At 40.5% G+C, this 21,611-nt stretch overlaps 1 protein-coding gene across 1 annotated transcript in view; it reads right to left on the reverse strand.

Moving 5' to 3' along the window:
* RAB6B (RAB6B, member RAS oncogene family) overlaps window positions 1–21,611 on the reverse strand; it is a 36,549-nt gene continuing 14,938 nt past the window's right edge. Inside the window, exons 2-8 of the mRNA XM_075269047.1 lie at window positions 16,855–16,913; window positions 16,393–16,446; window positions 14,838–14,943; window positions 7,452–7,563; window positions 2,038–2,131; window positions 1,831–1,897; window positions 1–948 (exon numbers count right to left, since the gene is read on the reverse strand). Of these exons, the coding sequence (XP_075125148.1) occupies window positions 884–948; window positions 1,831–1,897; window positions 2,038–2,131; window positions 7,452–7,563; window positions 14,838–14,943; window positions 16,393–16,446; window positions 16,855–16,913 (557 nt within the window). The 3' untranslated portion in view covers window positions 1–883. The remainder of the gene's footprint in view (window positions 949–1,830; window positions 1,898–2,037; window positions 2,132–7,451; window positions 7,564–14,837; window positions 14,944–16,392; window positions 16,447–16,854; window positions 16,914–21,611) is intronic.

Here is a 21,611-nt window from a genome sequence, read left to right on the forward strand (position 1 = left end):
TAGAATTGGATTCAGTCTTTATTTACCCAGTGCTACATTTAGATAATAGATCATTGAATTGTCTTACCGAGCACATTGCCGTAAATTTGTACAAGCCGCATTCATATACATACATTATCCCCCGATCACCAAATGAAAAATGCATATCTGTATCCACCCATGAAACACAACCCCTTAAAATACCACGTGCTACACACATCCCGTCACATCGTTTTTGGCAATTTTAATAAAGTACAATTATATATATATTACAACAAAAAAGTGAAAAAATAATAGAACGGCAATGTTAATAACAGCAGGAATTTCTTTGTCTTCTTGTAAGAAGAGACTCAGACTTTTGGTATGAGAAGGGACGAGAAGAGAAACTATGTAACAAATCTGCTTGGATTAATCGTAGTGAACTACTGGAGAAATCGTGATTATATCAAGTTATTTTACACAGATTTGGACATTCTTGGCTTTTACTAGTTGGTAAAGGCTAAACCACTTGGTGAACCATTCTATGTTTCTACATCTAGTTATTTGGTAGTAAGTGAGTGATATTGTACATGTGTTAGGCAAATAATCTGAAGGTGCATTTAGAAGGAGCTGGGAATGTGAGCACAAGAGGGCCAGAAGAAGAAACATGGTGGAATAAAACGTGAAATGAGTCAAACATCTCTGAAGAGAGGGGAAAAGACTCAAGACCAACACAAGAACCTAAGAAAGTAGACAAAAGGCAAACAAGGTCTCCGGGGAAGGTGGGAGAGGTCAGGAACAGTGGTGGATCTTGAAATTCTCTAGATGTGGTTTCCGAATGTTTGTTTTTTCCAGGCTAACCAATAGGAAGCATCTTGGGGCTAAGCACATGGCCTCTGGCAGCTCACCTGTCATGCGCTGCATATTAACAAGAGCACCCAGCATCAGCAACTTGCGGTTCTTGGGGTTTGTCAAGTTTTATGTCAATCACTGTGAAAGTGGTTAAGGAACATGACGAGAATTAACAGAAATGATATATGGCCGATCAAATAAATATGTATATACTGTATATTATACTAAGCTAGGAGTCCTGTTAGGGTTTACTCTGCTTTTTCTTCAGAAATCCTTCTACAAATTATATAAATCTACAGTAAATATATTAGGACCCTTAGCTGCTCCCCCTAGGTCAGACAGGGCAATAAATATCACTAAATCTGCTTCACACCACTAAGCAACTACTTTTCCTGTGAACAAAAAGCTTATCTCTAGGAGGACCATTGACCAGATCCCAGCAATCGGTTATTGCTAGACAAAGCTTCCCAAGTGAATAACACCTCCAGGCTTTAGGTGCCCAAGCATTAGAACACACCCACAGCCTTTTAGTCCCTACTGTACCTCTGCTTTCCTCCCATCTACAGTCATAAATAGAACCAGACTTGACTGTCTAGGCCCCCTCCCATTCATGCTAGAGGCCTGCTATTGGGGTTGGGAAGCTACACACATGCGCATGTATTGTGTACTGTATTTAGCTCAGTGTTCACAGATCGTTCTTTTAGTATTAGTTACTGTGAGCATGTACTACAGCACTATATATATATATATATATATATATATATATATATATATATATATATATATATATATATATATATACACATACATACATACATACATATACATACACACACACACACACATATACACTTCCCATTACAGGTGCAGCCTCAGTAGAATAGCACATATCAAATGTGTTTTAGCATGGCTGACATTTCCAAGTATTGTGTTTATATCTAAAATACCAATCAAACACTGTGTGAATGAGACCTAAAAGAGCAAACCCCCTGTAAGTATAACATTTCTGGTAAAGGATACTTCCATCCTTGGTCTTCTCTTCTGTGCACTCCATGCCTGGCAAGGCAGAAGCCACCCTACGAAATAGCTGTATGGAAAGAAGACAATAGTCATAGAACATTGCAGGAGACACAGCAATAACCTGGATGTGGTTTGTATTATAAAATATTTTCTATGCTAAGCAGAAAAACATGCAAATTCAATATAGATACATTAACGCCATCTTACCTGTTTAACATTATATCCGGTTTTGGCACTAGTTTCAATAAACATGACATTCAGCTCTTTAGCCCGTTGTTCTCCTTCCTCAATGGTGATCTGCCTAATGAAACACAGAATATTTCAAGCAAGGTTATGCTGAATTACAGAGCAGGCAACACAATGTAATACTGAAGAATAACTAATAACTGAGTGCTAATATTTTGTTTGGTTTGTATGAAAGAAGTGTCAGACTGCTGTACTTTGCATTCACCAGGGTAAGTGATTCTAAGGAACACACTCAGTCTATACAGAACATGTGCACATCCACTATTAGTAGCATTGAAATCTTTGTTGGTATCATCATACATTATTAGTATGTCTGAGGGCTTATTCACATGTATTTTTGGTCCTTGTGCTGTCCGTATGTGCAGAAGACTCCCCACAGGCAACACATGAACCTATAGTAGCTCATTCTGCAAATTCACAACTGGTTTGCCATGTAGGCTAATAATACAGTATGCCCACATTACTCTTGTGTTTCAGATAGCACAGACTGGAAGCCCATTGGCACAGCTGTCTCCGGTGGCATCCTGGTTTAACTTATCCATGAACACATTTATAAAAATATTGCCCAATGTTTTCTCTTCCTGTTTTTATTTACAGCAATCTGAATAATACCTTGTAGGTTATATATATAACCAGCTCATGAGTGCTAGACCCTACTTGTAAGTTATTGGCTTAAAAATCAGCAGATTGTTCCCCTGCTTCCATTTGGGAACCTTTGTGTCAGTGCCTGGGGTCACAAGAGAATCCTCAAATACTCTTCATGTCATTGTAACTGTGTATAGACTTAGGCTAACCATACAGATTAGTAGAATATTTTATATAGTAGAATAGCTGACAATTTACTGGTCCACCAACTTTCTACGACTGTCAGATATTGGGGGGGGAGGGGGTAACTGAGCAGTTAGATCTTGTCATCCTGTTCTCTACACGGGACTTGGGGAAGGTTTGACCTCGAGAGGTGACCACTTGATCCTTAGATCATGGGTATGTTCTCACTTTAGTCATGTTTCTCTTGATGTGATGTACACATACATAACCTGATGCAGATCCGGTATACGCTGTATTTATAGATGGTTATATTATAAGTAACATCCACATTATGTTGTGCCTGTATGACTTTTAATCTTATTACTCTTCTCATATTTTACCTGGTACTGTATTAATCTGTGGAGTTATCCCTCATACAGCTCTTTGGACCCTGATGTATCTATTATCTGGTATACCTAACCTTTGGTCATTTTGATATACCGATACACTCTGATCATATTGGGTGTCTAATTTGCTGCTGTACGTCTGAGTTTATATACTGTCCTTACCTTTAATCTCAGGCATTTTACTGTTGTATACTTGTGTTCCTCTTGAGACTTTTTGATCTCCCTTTCTCGGTCTGATGGTATTCGTGATCCTTTTAACTTTATGTGTGTTATTTAACAATAAAGTTTTCTATTTTTTTTAATTTGTATTTTGTATTCTGTTTTCTCTACATGTTAAGCAGCAGGTGGCTTTTCCCCTTCCCCATGGGTCAGGAAGAGTAATATGTCTTATTGTGGAGACTGGCTTTGAAGGTATATAACTTATAGGTCATGCATGCTCTACTAGGAATTCTTGGGAAGAATATGGAAATAAATGGCCTCTTGCCTAGCCAACCCTGATATGAACTAATATTCATTAAAATCCCCAAAATAGCTATATACAGATGAGTGTCTTCCTTTTGGAAGGGATTTTCTCGTTTGGTTTATATCCCAAATCATGTCACAAGACTACTTGAAAGTTGGGGATTGACTTATAGGGGGCTACCTTCCAAAAAGTTGGCATTGGAGGAACAGTTTTTCCAACTGTTCCAAAGAAAACTTATTTGCCAGTCTTTCCGCTTTGATAACACATGTAGGCTCAGTTGAGCTATCCAATGTACAGTATATGGTCAGGCTTAGACACGTCCCTAGTTTGTATCCATGTTACATGCAGCTTTCAACACTCACTTGTCTAGAGGGGTATTCATCGTTACTTTCTCCTTTGGTCTATTTTTGTATTGTAAAACAATGATTCCCATAAAAACAGTTCTAGCATAATTTCCTACAATTGCCTCTTGAAGATATCAAAGCCCAGGAAATCAAGCCAAGCCATTTTGAGCATTTTTGCGATGTCAAAATACCCTAGAGAGGAAAAGCCCTTACTGTCTTGTATTCCTCCGATGTAGTGTACTCCATCTCTGTTACTCGGTAGAGATCCTTGACCTCTTTGTAGCCGTCTTCAATCAGGTTCCTTGTCATCAGATAAGGGAAGTGTTCAGGTTACAGGGCAAATACTGAGCTATATTTAGCTGCTGATATTCCGATAGCCTCCATCCAATTACATGTATAACCATCCATTAAGATAAAATGAAATTGTGGCACCCATCGGATCCAAGTGTCGCTGACCAACCCCAAGCCATACGGTTACATTACAGCAGCAGGAACCTATTCCCTTTTGATCTATTAATCACAGATCATAAATAGATTAAAATTGAGGAAAATGAGACTAGATGGAGAATGAAGCCCACCATGGGGACGGCAGGATAAATGACTGCTCTTATTACCCTGCAATGTGTCTATGTAAATGTGCCATTTCATTGTCAGTTATTAATTCTACATTCACCTACATGGGGTAATGATACAAGGTCAGATTTGGTTGATAACATTTTTGAAGCTAAAGACAGTTGTATGGAAAGAGAGAAGGACCATCTCACCCTTAATGGTCCACGTCTGGTTTTGGTGTCAAAAACTAAAGTGAGTCCTTACTAAACATGAGTCCTTCCTTTTACAACTAAACTAAGATTCTTGCCACACAAACCATTTGAGCCCCAATTGTTATTATAGAGGTTTCAGCAGAAGTATCCCTATATTTGTAAGGAATGGATGGAGGACGCTAAATGAGAAAAGACCCAATAGCATATCATAAAAAATACACATGTATGTAGTTATTCTAATGACTATTTACAGCCTATATATTGTCACAAAACAACATATTACTAACTATTTGGAAAGTTCCATTACATACTTTACATGTGTTATTGTGTAGATTGAGACAAGGTCAACAGAGTCATCTCATCATTTAGTCATCTCATTTCATATAGTCGGTTTTAGACTACTGTATGGCAAATACTACTACAGAATGGCTCATACCAATTGGACCCCTCACTATAATGACCATATTCCCTAATAGGTCATATGAATAGGGGCTGTCTTTATGAGACAACCCTTTTAAAAGGAGTCTACCTACCAAGCATATTCAACTACCATCACCAGAATATTACACTTATGTATGTCACTTTTGTAGATTTGGAGATAAACCACATTGCAAATGAGGCAGTTGGTGCACTGGAGGCGGGCCTTCAGCCCTGGGAGCACTGCTCTTGCTGCTAAAGTAGGATGGGTGATGTCATGTAAATTGACGAATTAACTCTCGCTGCCCACGGTGGCACAGTCAGTCATTCATTGTAAGTGGATCAGTAGCTAGTATGGTTGCTTCGGGTCACTGCAGTCCTAGATTATAATCTGACTAAGGGAAATCTCTGCATGGTGTTTGTATATACTCCCATTGTTTGCGTGGCTTTCCCTATAGTTTTCTGGCTTCATCAAATTGACCCAATGTCAATTCAAGTCCTATTAAACTATCCCTTGTTTAATCTAAAGGGGGAACTAGATTGTGAACCCCACTGGGGACAAGGCTTGATGTGAGTTATGACCTGTGTTGTGTACAGCATGGCAGAATCGGTTACTACTAAATATATTAGCACTCAATAAGATGAGAACCCCCCGCCCATATTGTACCATGTATAGTCAATGCATCGCAATAGTGGTCATATGGTCTTCAAAGGGTTAGGATGTGCTCAGGCTTGTATCGAAGCTTCAATGTATTCATCTAAATTCCAAAAGTTGTATTTCATGACCGTACAAATGAATTTCAGCATGGCTCCATCCAACCTGAGGATGAGACAGCTAGCTTTTGTTTATTTTCTTGTCTTAACCTCAAACTGTCTAAGGATCCCTGGAACTGATATACCACAAGCTGGGAGTTAAAGGTTAAAGAAGAATCCTCTACATCTCCAAGATGCTGCTCAGTTAGCTAAGACAATGCATCACCATAATGAGCTCTGTATCCACAATACATATATCACTGCCTTCTACAAGCCATTGCATTCTGTGTACAGCCAGAACACAACATCTGACCTTGGACAGCAGGGCGCTGCAGAAGCCGAGCCACACAGCTCATTTGTTTTCCAGAAAAATCAAACCTTTTTATGGACATCTTAAGATAAAGCAGCCCTATTCATTTTTCATGACTATGTAAACATAAAATATCGTCTGGCTTTCATATACTAAATCTGATTAATTTGTCCATAACATTTTGTAATGTATTTTGTGTCGGTGGAATCAATGTAATAAATTTTGCTAGAAACCTGATCACAGCGCCACTGAAGACTAACAATAAAAACACTTTAGCCATTACACTGTATAGCAGAACATAGTGTGGTACCTATTAGGTATATAAAAGGGGATGGGGATTATGTGTGTCATGCTGGGGTGGCTTAATTCAGGTTTCCGCGGTAGCTACAGAGTCTGATGTATGTGACTGCATGGCATTTACAGGCATCTTTGTTCCCGTTGGAGATAATCCACTGCAGAGGAGGCGGCTGAAGCTTATTCACACTGAAATAAACAGAGAATGTGTGCCCAGAACCCACAATATCAACCCAGCCCCACAGATAGATAGAGTATGGTTAGGGCACCTAAGTGTATCAGTACTTCTGTTGCTGACATTTCAGTTTTTGTCAATGTGCAAATGGATTCTTAGGAGCAACAAGGGTATTGTCATTGCTCCAAAGGTAAGCAGCAACATCCTCATTGTTCCAAAGAGTTCATACTCTACAATGGAGCAGCTGGAGATTGCAGTCTTGGCAGCCTCATAGCACTGAGTGGAGTCATGCAAGCTCACTGGTATTTCATTCACAGGGAAACATTTGGTTCTCTTTTTTTTTTTCTGACTGTTGTGGACAACAGCGGTTGCACCCCCAGCAATCTGACACTTTCTCCCTATGCTGTTGATATCAGATAAGTATCTGTAGGGGATAAGTGTTTTCAGTTGCAAACCCCTTAAGCATTGCACAGCAATGGACCCTCAGGTTTTAGGGTCCGTTTCAATGCAGAAGCAGCCACATGAGTACAGAACCCTGCCTGCAGACTACTGCCAATGACCACATGATTATCATAGAAAGCAGACCAAAGGTGCACATATACCTTGCATAATCCTCACCTGACAGCTATATTTCCTGACACAGACCTTACCCTTGCATATTGTAATTTACAGTTATTAAATATCATTTAACTCATTATTACCTTTTGTCTGCAAGATCTGTCTTATTTCCAACCAGCATTATTATGACATCACTTCCTCGCTCTGTCCTGACATCATCAATCCATTTAGATGTTTGGTGGAATGAATTCAAGTCTATAAAACAAAAAATGAATATCAGGATTTTCACGGACTAGGTAGTGAGTTTTCTTTTATACTGTATTTTTATGTTGTAATATTACAACCAGCCTATATTGGCTTTTTAGAGGGTTACACTATTTAGTCAGGATACATTGTTGTGTGCATTTTATTCTGGGCTCCAGTTCATAGAAAAGATGCCATGAGGATGGAATATTACTCAAGGAACTAAACTGACAAAGGACAAGGAGGATCTTAGGTTGGACATACTCAGTGGATAACCTCAGCAGAAAGTTTTGTCAGCTGCCTGTCATCTCCCCAATACACATGCACTGCCATCTTAGCAGAATGGGCATATGTTCTGAATGTAGAGAGAAAAGAATCTTCACGAGAACAAAAGGATTGAGCATGTTGAAAAGCAACATGGTCAATCCTTACCTTCCCCAACATCTGCCATCCAACGAATGGGATGAAAAATACATCATGTGTGTTGGCCGCATTTTCTGGCATGACCACAGCTTGCATGAACAGAAGGTACATCATTTAGTGATTTATTGTACAGCTTTAAGCTTCTGAATTACTGCGGCTCTACTGTACAATACTCACATGATACTATACGTTCCATTCATATGAGTTACAGTAGGGTTGGGAAATGCAGCCGATACACAAATTGGATTTATTGGGCATGAAGTTGCCAATACACAGATACATTGAACTAAAACTATACAACATGGTGAAATCTGGTGCAAAGCTGTCTCCTGTAAAACCCTCTCAAAAGACAAAGGGCACCCTCTGCACCTGGTAACATGGGCTTTGCCTCCACAGGCGACAAGGCTTCTTCCAATAAGAGCTGTGAATATGTAGGGTAGTTAACTCAGGACCAGGCCACAGCCAGTGGACAACATCAAAACAGTCTCTGACAATTTCTCATGACAAAATAGCATAAATGCTTATGTACAGTAGCATGCAAAAGTTTGGACATCCCTGGTGAAAATGACTGTTATTGTGACCAGTTAAGCAAGTTGAAAGATGAAATGATCATTAAAAGGCATAAAGTTAAAGATTAAACAAACTTGTCTGTAATTTTAAGCAATATCTGTGTATTATATTTGAGTGCAATTTTAGAGTGAAAAAGGGAAAGGAACACCTTGCAAAAGTTTGGGAACCCTTGTAGATTTGTGTGCTTAGATAACCTTGAGGCCTTCATTATCCAGTTATGGTTATGACTTGTTCACTATCATCATTAGGAAAGGCCAAGTGATGCAAAATGTACAACTTTATAAATCCACAAATCACTGGTTTGTAAATATTGTCTCTTCCTAGTTACAAATTAGAATTCACTGGCATCCAAAAACTGGAAGAATAAATGCGCTAAAACATCACTTTTATTGATACCATTAAAATCTCAACAATTAAAACAGATCACTCTTCTTGGTCACTATTCTCTGAATAGAGATTTGAATTCATCCACTATATGTAAAATATATCAGACTATGTCCTATACTGGTGGTCTATGGGACAGGCAATAGGATATATAAAATAAGGGGTTGCACAAACTTAATATCCCTTCACTGGAACCCTACCTCCCTTTGACCAACTTAGACATGTCAAATGAACAATCAGCATAGGTAGAAATGGTAGAGCTGTGGCTCACAAAAGATGACTACTTAGAGTATAACCTGGCAACCTAGCCTGAGGCTACTGGCCTTGTGCCACACCAACGGGGTCTGGTAACCCGGATATCTCTCTGTGAACCACAAGCACCTATTGCTGTATGTTTCAACAAGAACATGAAGCTAACTTAGCTCTCAATGACCCTAACAAACTTTCCAACGCGTTTCATCAGCAATTGACTAATCAGGGGCCGATAATTAGAAACACAAAATGGGTGAAAACAAGTCCACAAACATATATAAAGTGTGACCGCACTGGTGCCGGCGGTAGCGTGCGTGTAAAGAGGTCTGCTATATAAAGGGAAGTCTCCACCTACATCCCTATGTATTAACCAATGCTGGAACATTCTCCGTCACTCCCACGGACTGCAATCATACATCTGGCCACCTGACTGAGGCATCTGATGCACGGCCCAGTCAGGGGGCTCCACCAATCCTATCCTCTCTATAGCTGCTCCTCTGATAGTGTCATCACATCGGTGGTTGCCATCTCCTCCCGCCTACCTAGACACTCATTGCCATCCTAACTAGCCATGCGCCATGACCAATCAGGGAGCTCCGTAAGACACACCTCAACGCATGCGCCGCAACGCAAAAGTTTGACTGAGGTTGACCGCCTCGTCCATAGCTTCTTACAACCAGAAGTAGGAAGAGAGATATGGCTTAGCAGAGGGATGCCAGAAGGAACTCACAAATGAGGAGGTTGCTTTGCATGTGATTTCATTGATCCATCTAAGATTTTCCCCAACAACATGACAGGGCAAAGGTTTTACTGCCGTGAATTTGCGAACTGCACCACTATGGGGGTGATTTACCTCCTAAGTTGTCCTTGCCCCATGGGCTATGTGGGTAAAACTATTAGACAATTTAGGAGGAGGATAAGAGATGAGGTATGTGATATTTTGAACAATAGTGACAGCCCAGTAGCCAGGCATTTCAACTGACATCATGCAGGAAGTACCGCAGATTTGAAGTTCCAAGCAATAGAGGTAAGTGAGACAACATGCACATGGTGGGGACTGGGACAACTTTGTACTTAGGAAAGAGGTCCAGTGGATCTATAGATTAGACACTTTACAACCTAAAGGGTTGAATGAGAGACTGGATTTCTCCTGTTATATATGAATGTGAAGACTGTATATCGCACAGTGTTCTTGATAATAAGTTCTATTATGAGAATGATTCCCCTTATGAGTATTAGTACATATCCAGAGTATTTTCGTGTTTTCACTGTTCATGTTTCCTGGTTCTAAGGCCTTAATATTCCCATTTTTGCAACTAGGAGGGTAGTCTTATATACTGTACCATCCTTTTGGCACTCAAAGTTTCTCCTAGAGACAGCGCATATTTTTATTATTTCTCTCTATTACTTAGATCTCTTTTACTCCTCCTTCCCTTTTGTTACGGACACAAACAGAGGTGGATGAGTTTGCATCCCGAATAGCACGTACTAACTGAGAGGTCTCAGTTAGGAAATCATTGAGTCCCCTTCTAGACGGTGATATTGTGCATACTTACCTAAAATACAATGTTGGTGGGTATTTGTACCGGTAATGAGATGGTAACATTCACACGATGCATCAAGCTTTCGAAGACATCAGGATGGACCCGGTGATAGATTGCAAGTAACATGAGGGTTTATGAGTATTAAGGCAGTATACGAGTAAGAGAGGGTGCACTCAGACACTAAGTCCATCTTTTGTATTATTGCACATGCGTGGAGGGGTGTCTTACTGAGCTCCTGGATTGGTTTAGGAGACGACACAGTCAGACACTAAGTCCAACTTTTGCGTTGCGGCGCATGCGTTGAGGTGTGTCTTACGGAGCTCCCTGATTGGTCATGACGCATGGCTAGTTAGGATGGCAATGAGTGTCTAGGTAGGCGGGAGGAGATGGCAACCACCGATGTGATGACACTATCAGAGGAGCAGCTATAGAGAGGATAGGATTGGTGGAGCCCCCTGACTGGGCCGTGCATCAGATGCCTCAGTCAGGTGGCCAGATGTATGATTGCAGTCCGTGGGAGTGACGAGAATGCTCCAGGATTGTTTAATACATAGGGATGTAGGTGGAGACTTCCCTTTATATAGCAGACCTCTTTACACCCACGCTACCGCCGGCACCAGTGCGGTCACACTTTATATATGTTTGTGGACTTACTTTCACCCATTTTGTGTTTCTAATTATCGGCCCCTGATGATTCAATTGCTGATGAAACTCATTGGGTAGTTTGTTAGGGTCATTGAGAGCTAAGTTAGCTTCATGTCCTTGTTGAAACATACAGCAATAGGTGCTTGTGGTTCACAGAGAGATATCCGGGTTACCAGACCCCGTTGGTGTGGCACAAGGCCAGTAGCCTCAGGCTAGGTTGCCAGGTTATACTCTAAGTAGTGATCTTTTGTGAGCCACAGCTCTACCATTTCTACCTATGCTGATTGTTCATTTGACATGTCTAAGTTGGTCAAAGGGAGGTAGGGTTCCAGTGAAGGGATATTAAGTTTGTGCAACCCCTTATTTTATATATCCTATTGCCTGTCTCATAGACCACCACTATAGGACATAGTCTGATATATTTTACATATAGTGGATGAATTCAAATCTCTATTCAGAGAATAGTGACCAAGAAGAGTGATCTGTTTTAATTGTTGAGATTTTAATGGTATCAATAAAAGTGATGTTTTAGCGCATTTATTCTTCCAGTTTTTGGATGCTAGTGAATTTTATAAATACCCAGCCTCCTCTAACCTTGTTCCAAAATACAGCAGCCTTGTTTTTTTTTTAAACAGCTGCCTAGCACTTTGAAAATTAAAATGGTGGAGGCCATAAAGCAGGAGAAGGCCATAAGAAGATAGCAAAGTGTTTTCAAGTTGTCCTTTCCTCAGTTCTCAATGTAATTAAGAAATGAGAGTTACCAGGAACATTGGAGGCCAGGATAAGAAAAAATTCAGAGACAGCTGCTCGTAGGATTACCAGAATGGCAGATCCAAATCTCTGCTTGACTGCAAAAGACCTTCAGGAAGATTTAGCAGACTCTGGAGTTGTGGTACATTGTTCTACTGTTCAGTGATACCTGCACAAATATGGCCTTCATGGAAGAGTCATCAGAAGAAAACCTCTCCTGTGTCCTCACCATAAAATTCAGTGTCAGAAGTTTGCAAAACAACAGCTAAACAAGCCTGATGCATTTTGGAAACAAGTTCTGTGGACCAATGAGTTTCAGATAGAACTCTTTGGCCACAATGATCAAAGTTATGTTTGGATAAAAAAGGGTTCAGAATTTCAGGAAAATAAATCTGCCCAACCATTAAGCATGGGGGTGGATCAATTGTGCTTTGGGGTTGTGTTGCAGCCAAAGGCACAAGGAACATTTCAAGGGTAGAAGGAAGAATGGATTCAATGAAATTTCAGCAAATTCTTGAAGCAAACATAAACACCATCTGTAAAAAAGCTGAAATTGAAAAAAGGAGGAGGAGGATGGCTTCTACAAATGGATAATGATCCTAAACACATGTCAGAATCCACGATAGGCTACCTATAAAGGGGCAAGCTGAAGGCTTTACCATGGTGCTCACAGTCTCCTGACCCGAACATCATTGAAATTCTGTGGCTAGACCTCAAAAGAGCAGAGCATGCAAGATCACCCAGGAATCTCAGAGAACTGAAGACTCTTCCAAGGAAGAATGGAGATCCCTCAAAGAAGAATTGAAAGACTCTAGACTGGGTACAAAAAGCATTTATAAACTGTAATACTTGCCAAAGGGGGTGCTACAAGGTACTAACCATGCAGGGTGCCCAAACCTGCATCAGGCCATTTTTATTTTTTGTTATTTTGAAAATGTAAAATATGAAAATATTTTTTTTTTCAAAAAAATACATTGGGAATGTGTCATCTGTAATGTTATGCCTTTTGTGGATCATTTTATCTTCAAGTTGCTTAAGTGTTCGCAATAACAGACATTTTGACCAGGGGTGTCCAAACTTTTGCATGCTACTGTAAATGTACAGAATTTTTGTTTAGAATACTAATCCAGCCACTTTGGTTCAGGAGAAAAAATTATTTTTTGTTTTACATCCTCTTCCATCCGCCGTTTAAACTTGATACCATTTTTATGGAAATTTGTTTTCGTAGAACGAATGCATCTAGGCAAGAAAACTTCCATTCAAGAAGCAAGCAATGTAAGGGAGCCTTCACACAGAGTAAACGCGCGTGTATTTTTGCAAAATACACGTGTAAAAATACACGTGCAAAAATAAGACTCCCATTGACTTCAATGATATTTTTTACACGTGTAAAAATACGCCTGTGAAAATACGCCTGTAAAATGTCATTGAAGTCAATGAGAGTCTTATTTTTACACGTGTATTTTGCAAAAACACATGTGCGTTTACTCCGTGTGAAGGCTCCCAAAGGCGTCAATAAAAAAAACATAAAAAAAAACTAAAAATAGGTATATATTAAAAAACAGGGATGAATATATGCATGGGTTGGCAATGCAACCCATTCGTGTATCTATTTTTTAGGGTATATATTACAGCAAATTCCATCCCAATTCTGGGATTAATGAACCATATTTACAGCACCATAGCTCTCTACATCCTATATATCCATCTAAATTATTTCTGTGTGAATGAGGCCTAAGAGTAAAATCTACATAATGAATAACTGGTGGGTTGCCGGAGATTGCAAACAACAAAGCTCAGTTTACATTGCGGCAGGCAGCACTAACAACACTGCTTGCCTGAGTGCTATAATTAAAGTAATGTATCTTCTTGCTGTTAATGCACACACGCCTGGATTTGTGATCACAGCTCTGAGGGCTGTGATAAGAAGGGGATTTAGACATGCTAACAAGATGCTAAAGAGCCACTAAATAGCAACTGTTAATTATCTAATGGGCTGATAGTGTTCCTCTGATTCCAGAAATAAGCTCCCCTGTAGGGGGTCTGAAGCAGTGACACAGTGCAGTGATCGCCAGCGCCTACAGAGGGCAGCACGCTCCCTATGAGCTCAGAGCGCAGCACAGTCTGGACGCTGTCCTAATTAAATCCTACAAACCTCCCCTGACAACCTTTTCTTCTCCTGAGTTTGTAGAATCTTCTTACCCCGGTCACAAGCTGAATGTTAATTATTAGTGAAAGTTATTAAGTGTGCGCCGGCCTTACTTACAGACAAAGTTCATTCCTTTTAGAATCAGCCCTCTGCATTCATTAGTTGAAATGTTACCAAGTTCTTTGTCAATTTTCAATTAAAAAAAATCTAGAAAGTCATATATGGTGCGCTGTATGTTGAATACACCCCTGTGGGGGCTAAAGCGGCTCCTATATTGGTTGTAAATCAACTTATAATTAACCAAATGTTTCTTCAGTTGCTGTGGATTTCACCTTATATATGTATATTAGGCATGAGAGTGAGCGTACGGCAGATGTGAACATCTATAGCGTATTCTGTTTTCCGCTACATGTGGATGGGGTTTTAAAAATCTCAAATTTGTGATGTGGAACTGGTACACATGGTCTATTGGGCTAGATAATGTATAGAAATACTTTCATTGTAGAATAATGGTAATAATAGTAGGAACCGCACATGTATTTTTATGGCAAAAACTAGAATATACTCACTTGTAATGTCATAAACTACCACAGCCACAGTGGAGTCTCGGATATAACTTGGGATGAGGCTACGGAACCTCTCTTGGCCGGCCGTGTCCCAGAGCTGCAGTCTGACCTGGGACAACATAGCAAGTGATAGAAGAAACACCAACTTCTTCTTATACCATCTCATATGAGAGTCTAAAGGGGTAAAAAAAAAAAATCTATCTCTCTGTCTATCATCTATCTATCTATCTATCTATCTATCTATCCTGTTTCCCCGAAAATAAGACATCCCCCAAAAGTAAGGCATGGGGGGAGGTTTTGTTAAATTGCCTAATATAAGGCACCCCCCGAAAATAAGACATCACCAAAAACACTGCAGCCGGCAGAACACTGCGCACGATGTTCCGTGTGCACAGGTATGCCGGTTGCTGCCTCTGCTGTGATACCACTGTTCCTGCTGCTGTAAGATGAGCTGGGAAAGCATCGTATGCTGCGGGGAGTCCACTCTCCCAGCTCATCCTACAACAGCCAGAACAGTGGTATCACAGCAGAGGCAGCAGCCAGCTTTCCTGTGCACACGGAGCACAGCGTTCAGCCGGCTGCAATGCCCACTAAGTGAGGCTCTCTGGCACAACCGCCGGAAGCCTCGCTAATCTCTGCTAAGCCCCGCCAACCACTTCCACCACCGTGACCAACAGCAGCACTGCTATGAAGATGGGGAAGGTAACTAGCAAACCTCCCCCCCCACCACCACCTCTTGCACCACCTACAAACGGCAGTCATGCCGGAACTCCGTTAAGGAAGCGCCGGCATGACTGCCGATTGTCCCCCGCTCCAGCCGCTCCATAAGACATCCCCCGAAAATAAGACAGGTCATATATTTTGGAAGAGAATTTAATATAAGACACTGTCTTATTTTCGGGGAAACAGGGTATCTATCCATCCATCCATGTCACATCTGTCTATCTATCCATCTATCTAGTTCTGAGTGCATTCTTTCCCATGAGTGTAAAATGTGTTGTAATAATTCCCATATCACCATAATTACTGTAGATGCGTTTAACAGGGATGTCCAACAAAAACTGAGTTTGCTTCTTCGGGATTCATTCCATCATATGACTGATGTAAATAGATCTCAATAAACCCCATTGACTATGGCGGAGTCCATTTTGCATCTGTTGTAATGTCCGTCATTATGTCAAACATTGATCTTTGAAGGAATCTGCAATGGAGACTCTTAAAAGAACCTCCAGGGCAGATGTGAACATAGCTTAGATTGTGAATCCTATCACGGCAGGGAGTGATGTTGGTGATAACTAACTCTATAATGGAGAATTTACTTGTGCAATATAAGCAACAGCAAAGAAATATTCAGTAGAAAACCTTCTGACCAGCCAAATTGTACCTTTCCCTAACTGCTTGCCCAGCTTTGGTGTTACCCCTATAATAGATATAAGATAGTCATAATCCAACAACTGACTGTGCTGGGATTCTATAGCCATGACTAGTCAAGTCAAGTCTCATTATGGCTCCATTTAATAGTAAAAACTATGAGAAAAAAAGATTTTAAAAAACTCACCGTCCGATCCTCTAAGTACATTGTCTTTGACAAGAAATCTATTCCAATAGTAGCCTAGACAAAAATAATAGAAAGAAAGAAATATAAATTCTCAGCCATACACATTAGATACCGTATGTATTGTACCCATATACATTGAATAACAGGTCATACATGCACTCTTGTTCCACTCATCTTTATGGGACCACTGGAAAGAAGATGAATACGGTACTCAACTATATCTGGCACTTCCATAGAAGTGAAACAAGCAACAACCGCCATTCCATTCATATGGAGCACACTGGACCCCCTGTGATCTGTGAGGGTCCCCCAGCAGATAGACCTCTATTGACAAGAAAGTTATCCACTATCAAGAGAATCACTTGTACTTAAGTTGACTTCTGATTGGATCCAGACAGTTATTGAATATTCATATCATCATAGATGTGATCCCACCATACCCAACAAATATGCCACACTCACCTGATATGTGTTGTCAAAACTGTCATACATAAACCTTGTGATGAGAGACGTTTTTCCAACTGTAAGATGAGAAAAAAAAGTATTAAAATACTGAACATGACACCATCTTTATTGGAATTGTACCACGTAGGCATCTGATAGACCAGGGGTAGGGAACCTTCGGCTCTCCAGCGTCTGTGAAACTACAACTCCCATCATGCTCCATTCACTTCCATGGGAGTTCCAAGAACAGCAGAGCCAGTATGCATGCTGGGAGTTGTAGTTTTGCAACAGCTGGAGAGCCGTACGTTCCCTACCCCTGTGATAGACCCTCATCATACAAGGAACCTGCACTAATAGAGGTTGGTCTCATACTGTTCCATTATAAATGGTCCCATTGAGTCTACATCCAGTGCAAGAATCACTCCTTCCGAAGACATAATGTACATAAGAAATGGCCATGTTGGCCGTTCAAGTCCACGGCTATTATAGAACCTTTGTATGTCAATGGGTCTATTCACATGACTTCATGGTTTATGATGCCAATTAATGTCAATGCCAGTGATATAATCCAGACATCTCTTTCCGAGAGCTATGTACCACATTACATATTGGTATCCAAGAGCCACTATTGGGGACAGTCCTATATAACTTGGTGAAACAACAGGGTATGAAGAGGTAGCAGTCACATTTAGACTCTGGTGCCAGTGCAGGTCCAAATTTTGCCACTAAGATGGTACCTGTATTAAATATAGCACATGGTATGTTGAGGCCTTGTTAAAAATTGGAGTCCAGGAACTTTGAGTTGCCTGCAGTGGCAAGGACTTGCCTTTTGCGTTGTAATCTGCAGGGATTGTAAGCACCAGGGAAACCCCTTCATGTAAATTGTCCAGTCATTAAAAAATCAATTCATGCATTCAGTTATGTTTCTAGGAAAACTGAAGGACAATCCAATATGGCCACCATTAGAGCCGGCTACTCACTTTCTCAGACTATTGAATGACAAATCTATATAGTTCTGTAATGATACCTTCACATGCCTGGAGCCCAGTTGTAACCAGGACACTAGAAAAATGGTTGATAGCACCTACAGATGCTTTAAGAGGCACATTAGATGTTAACCAGGATTGACAAGTGACTATTTTCTCACGTTTTCAGACTGAAGATTCTTAACCGGTGACGTCCTTCCCTGAATATTCCCTTAAGATAAGAAAACAAGATTTCATCAGCCTCCTGTTACTTTCTTGATGGGGAGGCCATCAAATGTTTAATGATATGGCTAGTGACCGCAGGGGATAGTGTAAGGGTTAATGAAAAAGGAGGTGGAAGAACAGTATCTTGTTTGTTCTCCCAGTAGGGAAGGTCTACTTACACTATAAGGCTCCATTCCCACGGAGTAATGCGCCGCTCATTTAGACACGTAAACACGTGTCAGCGTTTTATTGTAAAGTTGTTAAAAGCTGTTGCCAATACCCCTTCAACCATAAAACGTTGTCTCCTGGTTTTTATTCTAGCTATTTTGGGTATGTTAATAAGATACTGTTAGAATGGGGTAAAAAGTTTATATTTCTGCCGTCCATACTGACCTGGGAGTATACTAGAGAAGATGCTGGACAAACAAAGAGCTTTCTCTACACAGCCTACCTTGTGGCCATACACATATCTCCCCTGCATCCCTATAAAAGTACAAGCTGAGATTCATTTAACATGCACATTTATTTCAACATGGAGGTGGGGAATAAGCCGTTGTCAGACACCTCTTACAGTGTTTTTCTCCCACGGGAGCAAAGTGTCTGGCAAGCCGAGATCCAATGTGCCTGATTTAACAGCAGATGTCAGGTTGGGGCTGTGGAGATGTTCCCATGTGCATATGACTATTGGCATACTTCAATGAGACTGTTAGCAATTAATTGTCTATGTGTCGGCAATGACGCCTTTCCTGCCCACACTCATGGTATTAGACAAGTAATGTATTGGATGGGGGCAACACAATGGCTCAGTGGTGCAGCCTTGCAGCACTGGAGTCCTGGGATCGAATCCAGCTAGGAACAACATCTGCAAGGAGTTGTATGTTCTCCCTGTGTTTGTGTGGATTTCCTCCCATTCTACAAAGACATACTGATAGGAAAAAAAAATTACATTGTGATCCCTATATGGGGCTCACAATCTACATTAAAAAAAAGTAATATTTTGGATCACCATACAAGATGGCTTCTATCTTGTCACTGGCTGGAGTTAATAGTAATGTCTTATTATTGTACAACTGAATTCATTACTTGTCAATAAAAAATTACCAGGGTATTATCAGATACTATATACTCACCAACTTCTGCAAATAGACTCAACAATAATTCCATTTTATGGTAACCTTGGGGTCTCCTGTGAGGGTATTTAAATGGCTATAGGACACCATAATAGGGTCATACAGACACAAAAACTTCCAAAAAATGCTCCAATAATATTGATATACCAATAACGCCACTAAAGGCTACCCATAGAAATAGTCAAATATAATAATATTTTAATATAACACATAGGGATAATACAGCTAAGCCAGTTTATTATCAGGTTACCCCATACTTGCCAACATTGTCTAGGTGAACAGTGCACCAGGGTGTATTCATATGTCCATTTCCATTTTTTGACAGATAATGGACCTGCTCAATCTGTGCCTGTTTCTGTCCTGTAGGACACACAGAACTAATAGAAATCAATGGATTGATTTTTAACAGATGTTAAAAGGATTATTGCCCAAGTTACATCCCTTTAAAGATGTATCACTGGATTATGTAAAAAAAAAAGTGAGCCCAAGGAGATTCATCTCTTTTTTTGGTTCTTTTGCAGTCCATTAAAATCAGATGCAGAACGGATGACACTCGGCCATCAAAAACGGAACAATGGATATGCAAACGGCTATAAAAAGAAAACGTGTGTATCAAAAATGGAACAATCATGTCAGTAAGGCCTAACAATTAGAGATGAGCGAACACTGTTCGGATCAGCCGTTCCGAACAGCACGCTCCCATAGAAATGAATGGAAGCATCTGGCACAGCGACCGGCCGCCGGCAAAGTGTACGTGCCAGGTGCTTCCATTCATTTCTATGGGAGCGTGCTGTTCGGAACGGCTGATCCGAACAGTGTTCGCTCATCTCTACTAACAATCAATTCTTATTATCCCACAAAATCTTGGCATAGTGGTGATATCTCAAAATCTTAATCACATGATGCAACTAAAACCTGCAGCATGTCAATTTGGGGTTTTCCTGCAGCATTTACTTTTTGCTATGCAAAGGTATAGAAGACCTGAGAGAATCCCTGCAATGTGGCCTAAGTAATAAAAAAAACAAAAACATTTGATTCCAGATTGTTTTTCTACTGTGTATTTCAGGAAAATATTCTGCTGAATATTCTTCTCATGTCTTTTCCTCTCTCAGCCCAATGTATGCTTCTAACCCTAAGGCCGTAAACTCTCCGGTTTTTGCAGTCCCTACAAAGTGGAAGGGAATCTAACGGACCTAACGAAACCTCTGTGGACTTTCTATTATAAAAGCGCTGCGGGAAAATTCATGATGCATGCTGCTGCGATATTTTCCGCAGCACTGTTTTGCTGCAGCCCTGTAATATCTCTGCCTGTTCGGGTCACTGCGCCACCCTCTACTTGCGTGCTGCGGTGCAGGAAGCGGGTGCAGTTTGGTTCTTGGCTTAAAGTTTTTGGTCGCACGGTGTGAACACGGCTCTAGTTCTGAGATTGTATTTGCACCACACCCGTCTTCTGCCCTTGTTTGCCTCTGTTCTTGAAGTGTTAATTTGTGCGATTGACAGCCTGCCTTCCTGTCAACTCCAGGGGCGTGTTCTTCCTCCCTATTTAGTCTTGACTCTCATTCACACCAATGCTTGCTATTGCTTTGTGCATACTTGCTCCTTGCTGTCACTATTTTTGCTTGTATTCTAATCCTTGACCTTTGGCTTTCTCTACTGACTATTCTTTGGACTCCGATTTGGCACTGCATCGGTTGACTGTTTACTGACCCTTGGCTAGCTGACCTCTCTTTGTTGTTGTCTGTCTTGTCTGTGTTTTGTGTATCACTTATACAGGAAGGGACGTCTTCGTGGTTGCCACCTATTACATAGGATAGAGCCTGGCAATAGGAAGGGTCAGTTGGGGGTTTCAGCCTAGGGCTCACTGTCTCTTGTGTCCTGTCCCAGGGTTAAACAGCTACTGGGGAATTGCTGTCCAAGCAATTCCCTAACAAGCCCACTATGTAGGGACTTAGACTAAGATAGAAATACAGTCCTATGAAAAAGTTTGGGCACCCCTATTAATCTTAATCATTTTTAGTTCTAAATATTTTGGTGTTTGCAACAGCCATTTCAGTTTGATATATCTAATAACTGATGGACACAGTAATATTTCAGGATTGAAATGAGGTTTATTGTACTAACAGAAAATGCGCAATATGCATTAAACCAAAATTTGGCCGGTGCAAAAGTATGGGCACCCTTATCATTTTATTGATTTGAATACTCCTAACTACTTTTTACTGACTTACTGAAGCACAAAATTGGTTTTGTAACCTCAGTGAGCTTTGAACTTCATAGCCAGATGTATCCAATCATGAGAAAAGGTATTTAAGGTGGCCAATTGCAAGTTGTTCTACTATTTGAATCTCCTCTGAAGAGTGGCATCATGGGCTACTCAAAACAACTCTCAAATGATCTGAAAACAAAGATAGTTCAACATAGTTGTTCAGCGGAAGGATACAAAAAGCTGTCTCAG

This window comes from Leptodactylus fuscus, chromosome 3 (genome assembly GCF_031893055.1).
Source record: "Leptodactylus fuscus isolate aLepFus1 chromosome 3, aLepFus1.hap2, whole genome shotgun sequence".
Classification (NCBI taxonomy): Eukaryota; Metazoa; Chordata; class Amphibia; order Anura; family Leptodactylidae; genus Leptodactylus; species Leptodactylus fuscus.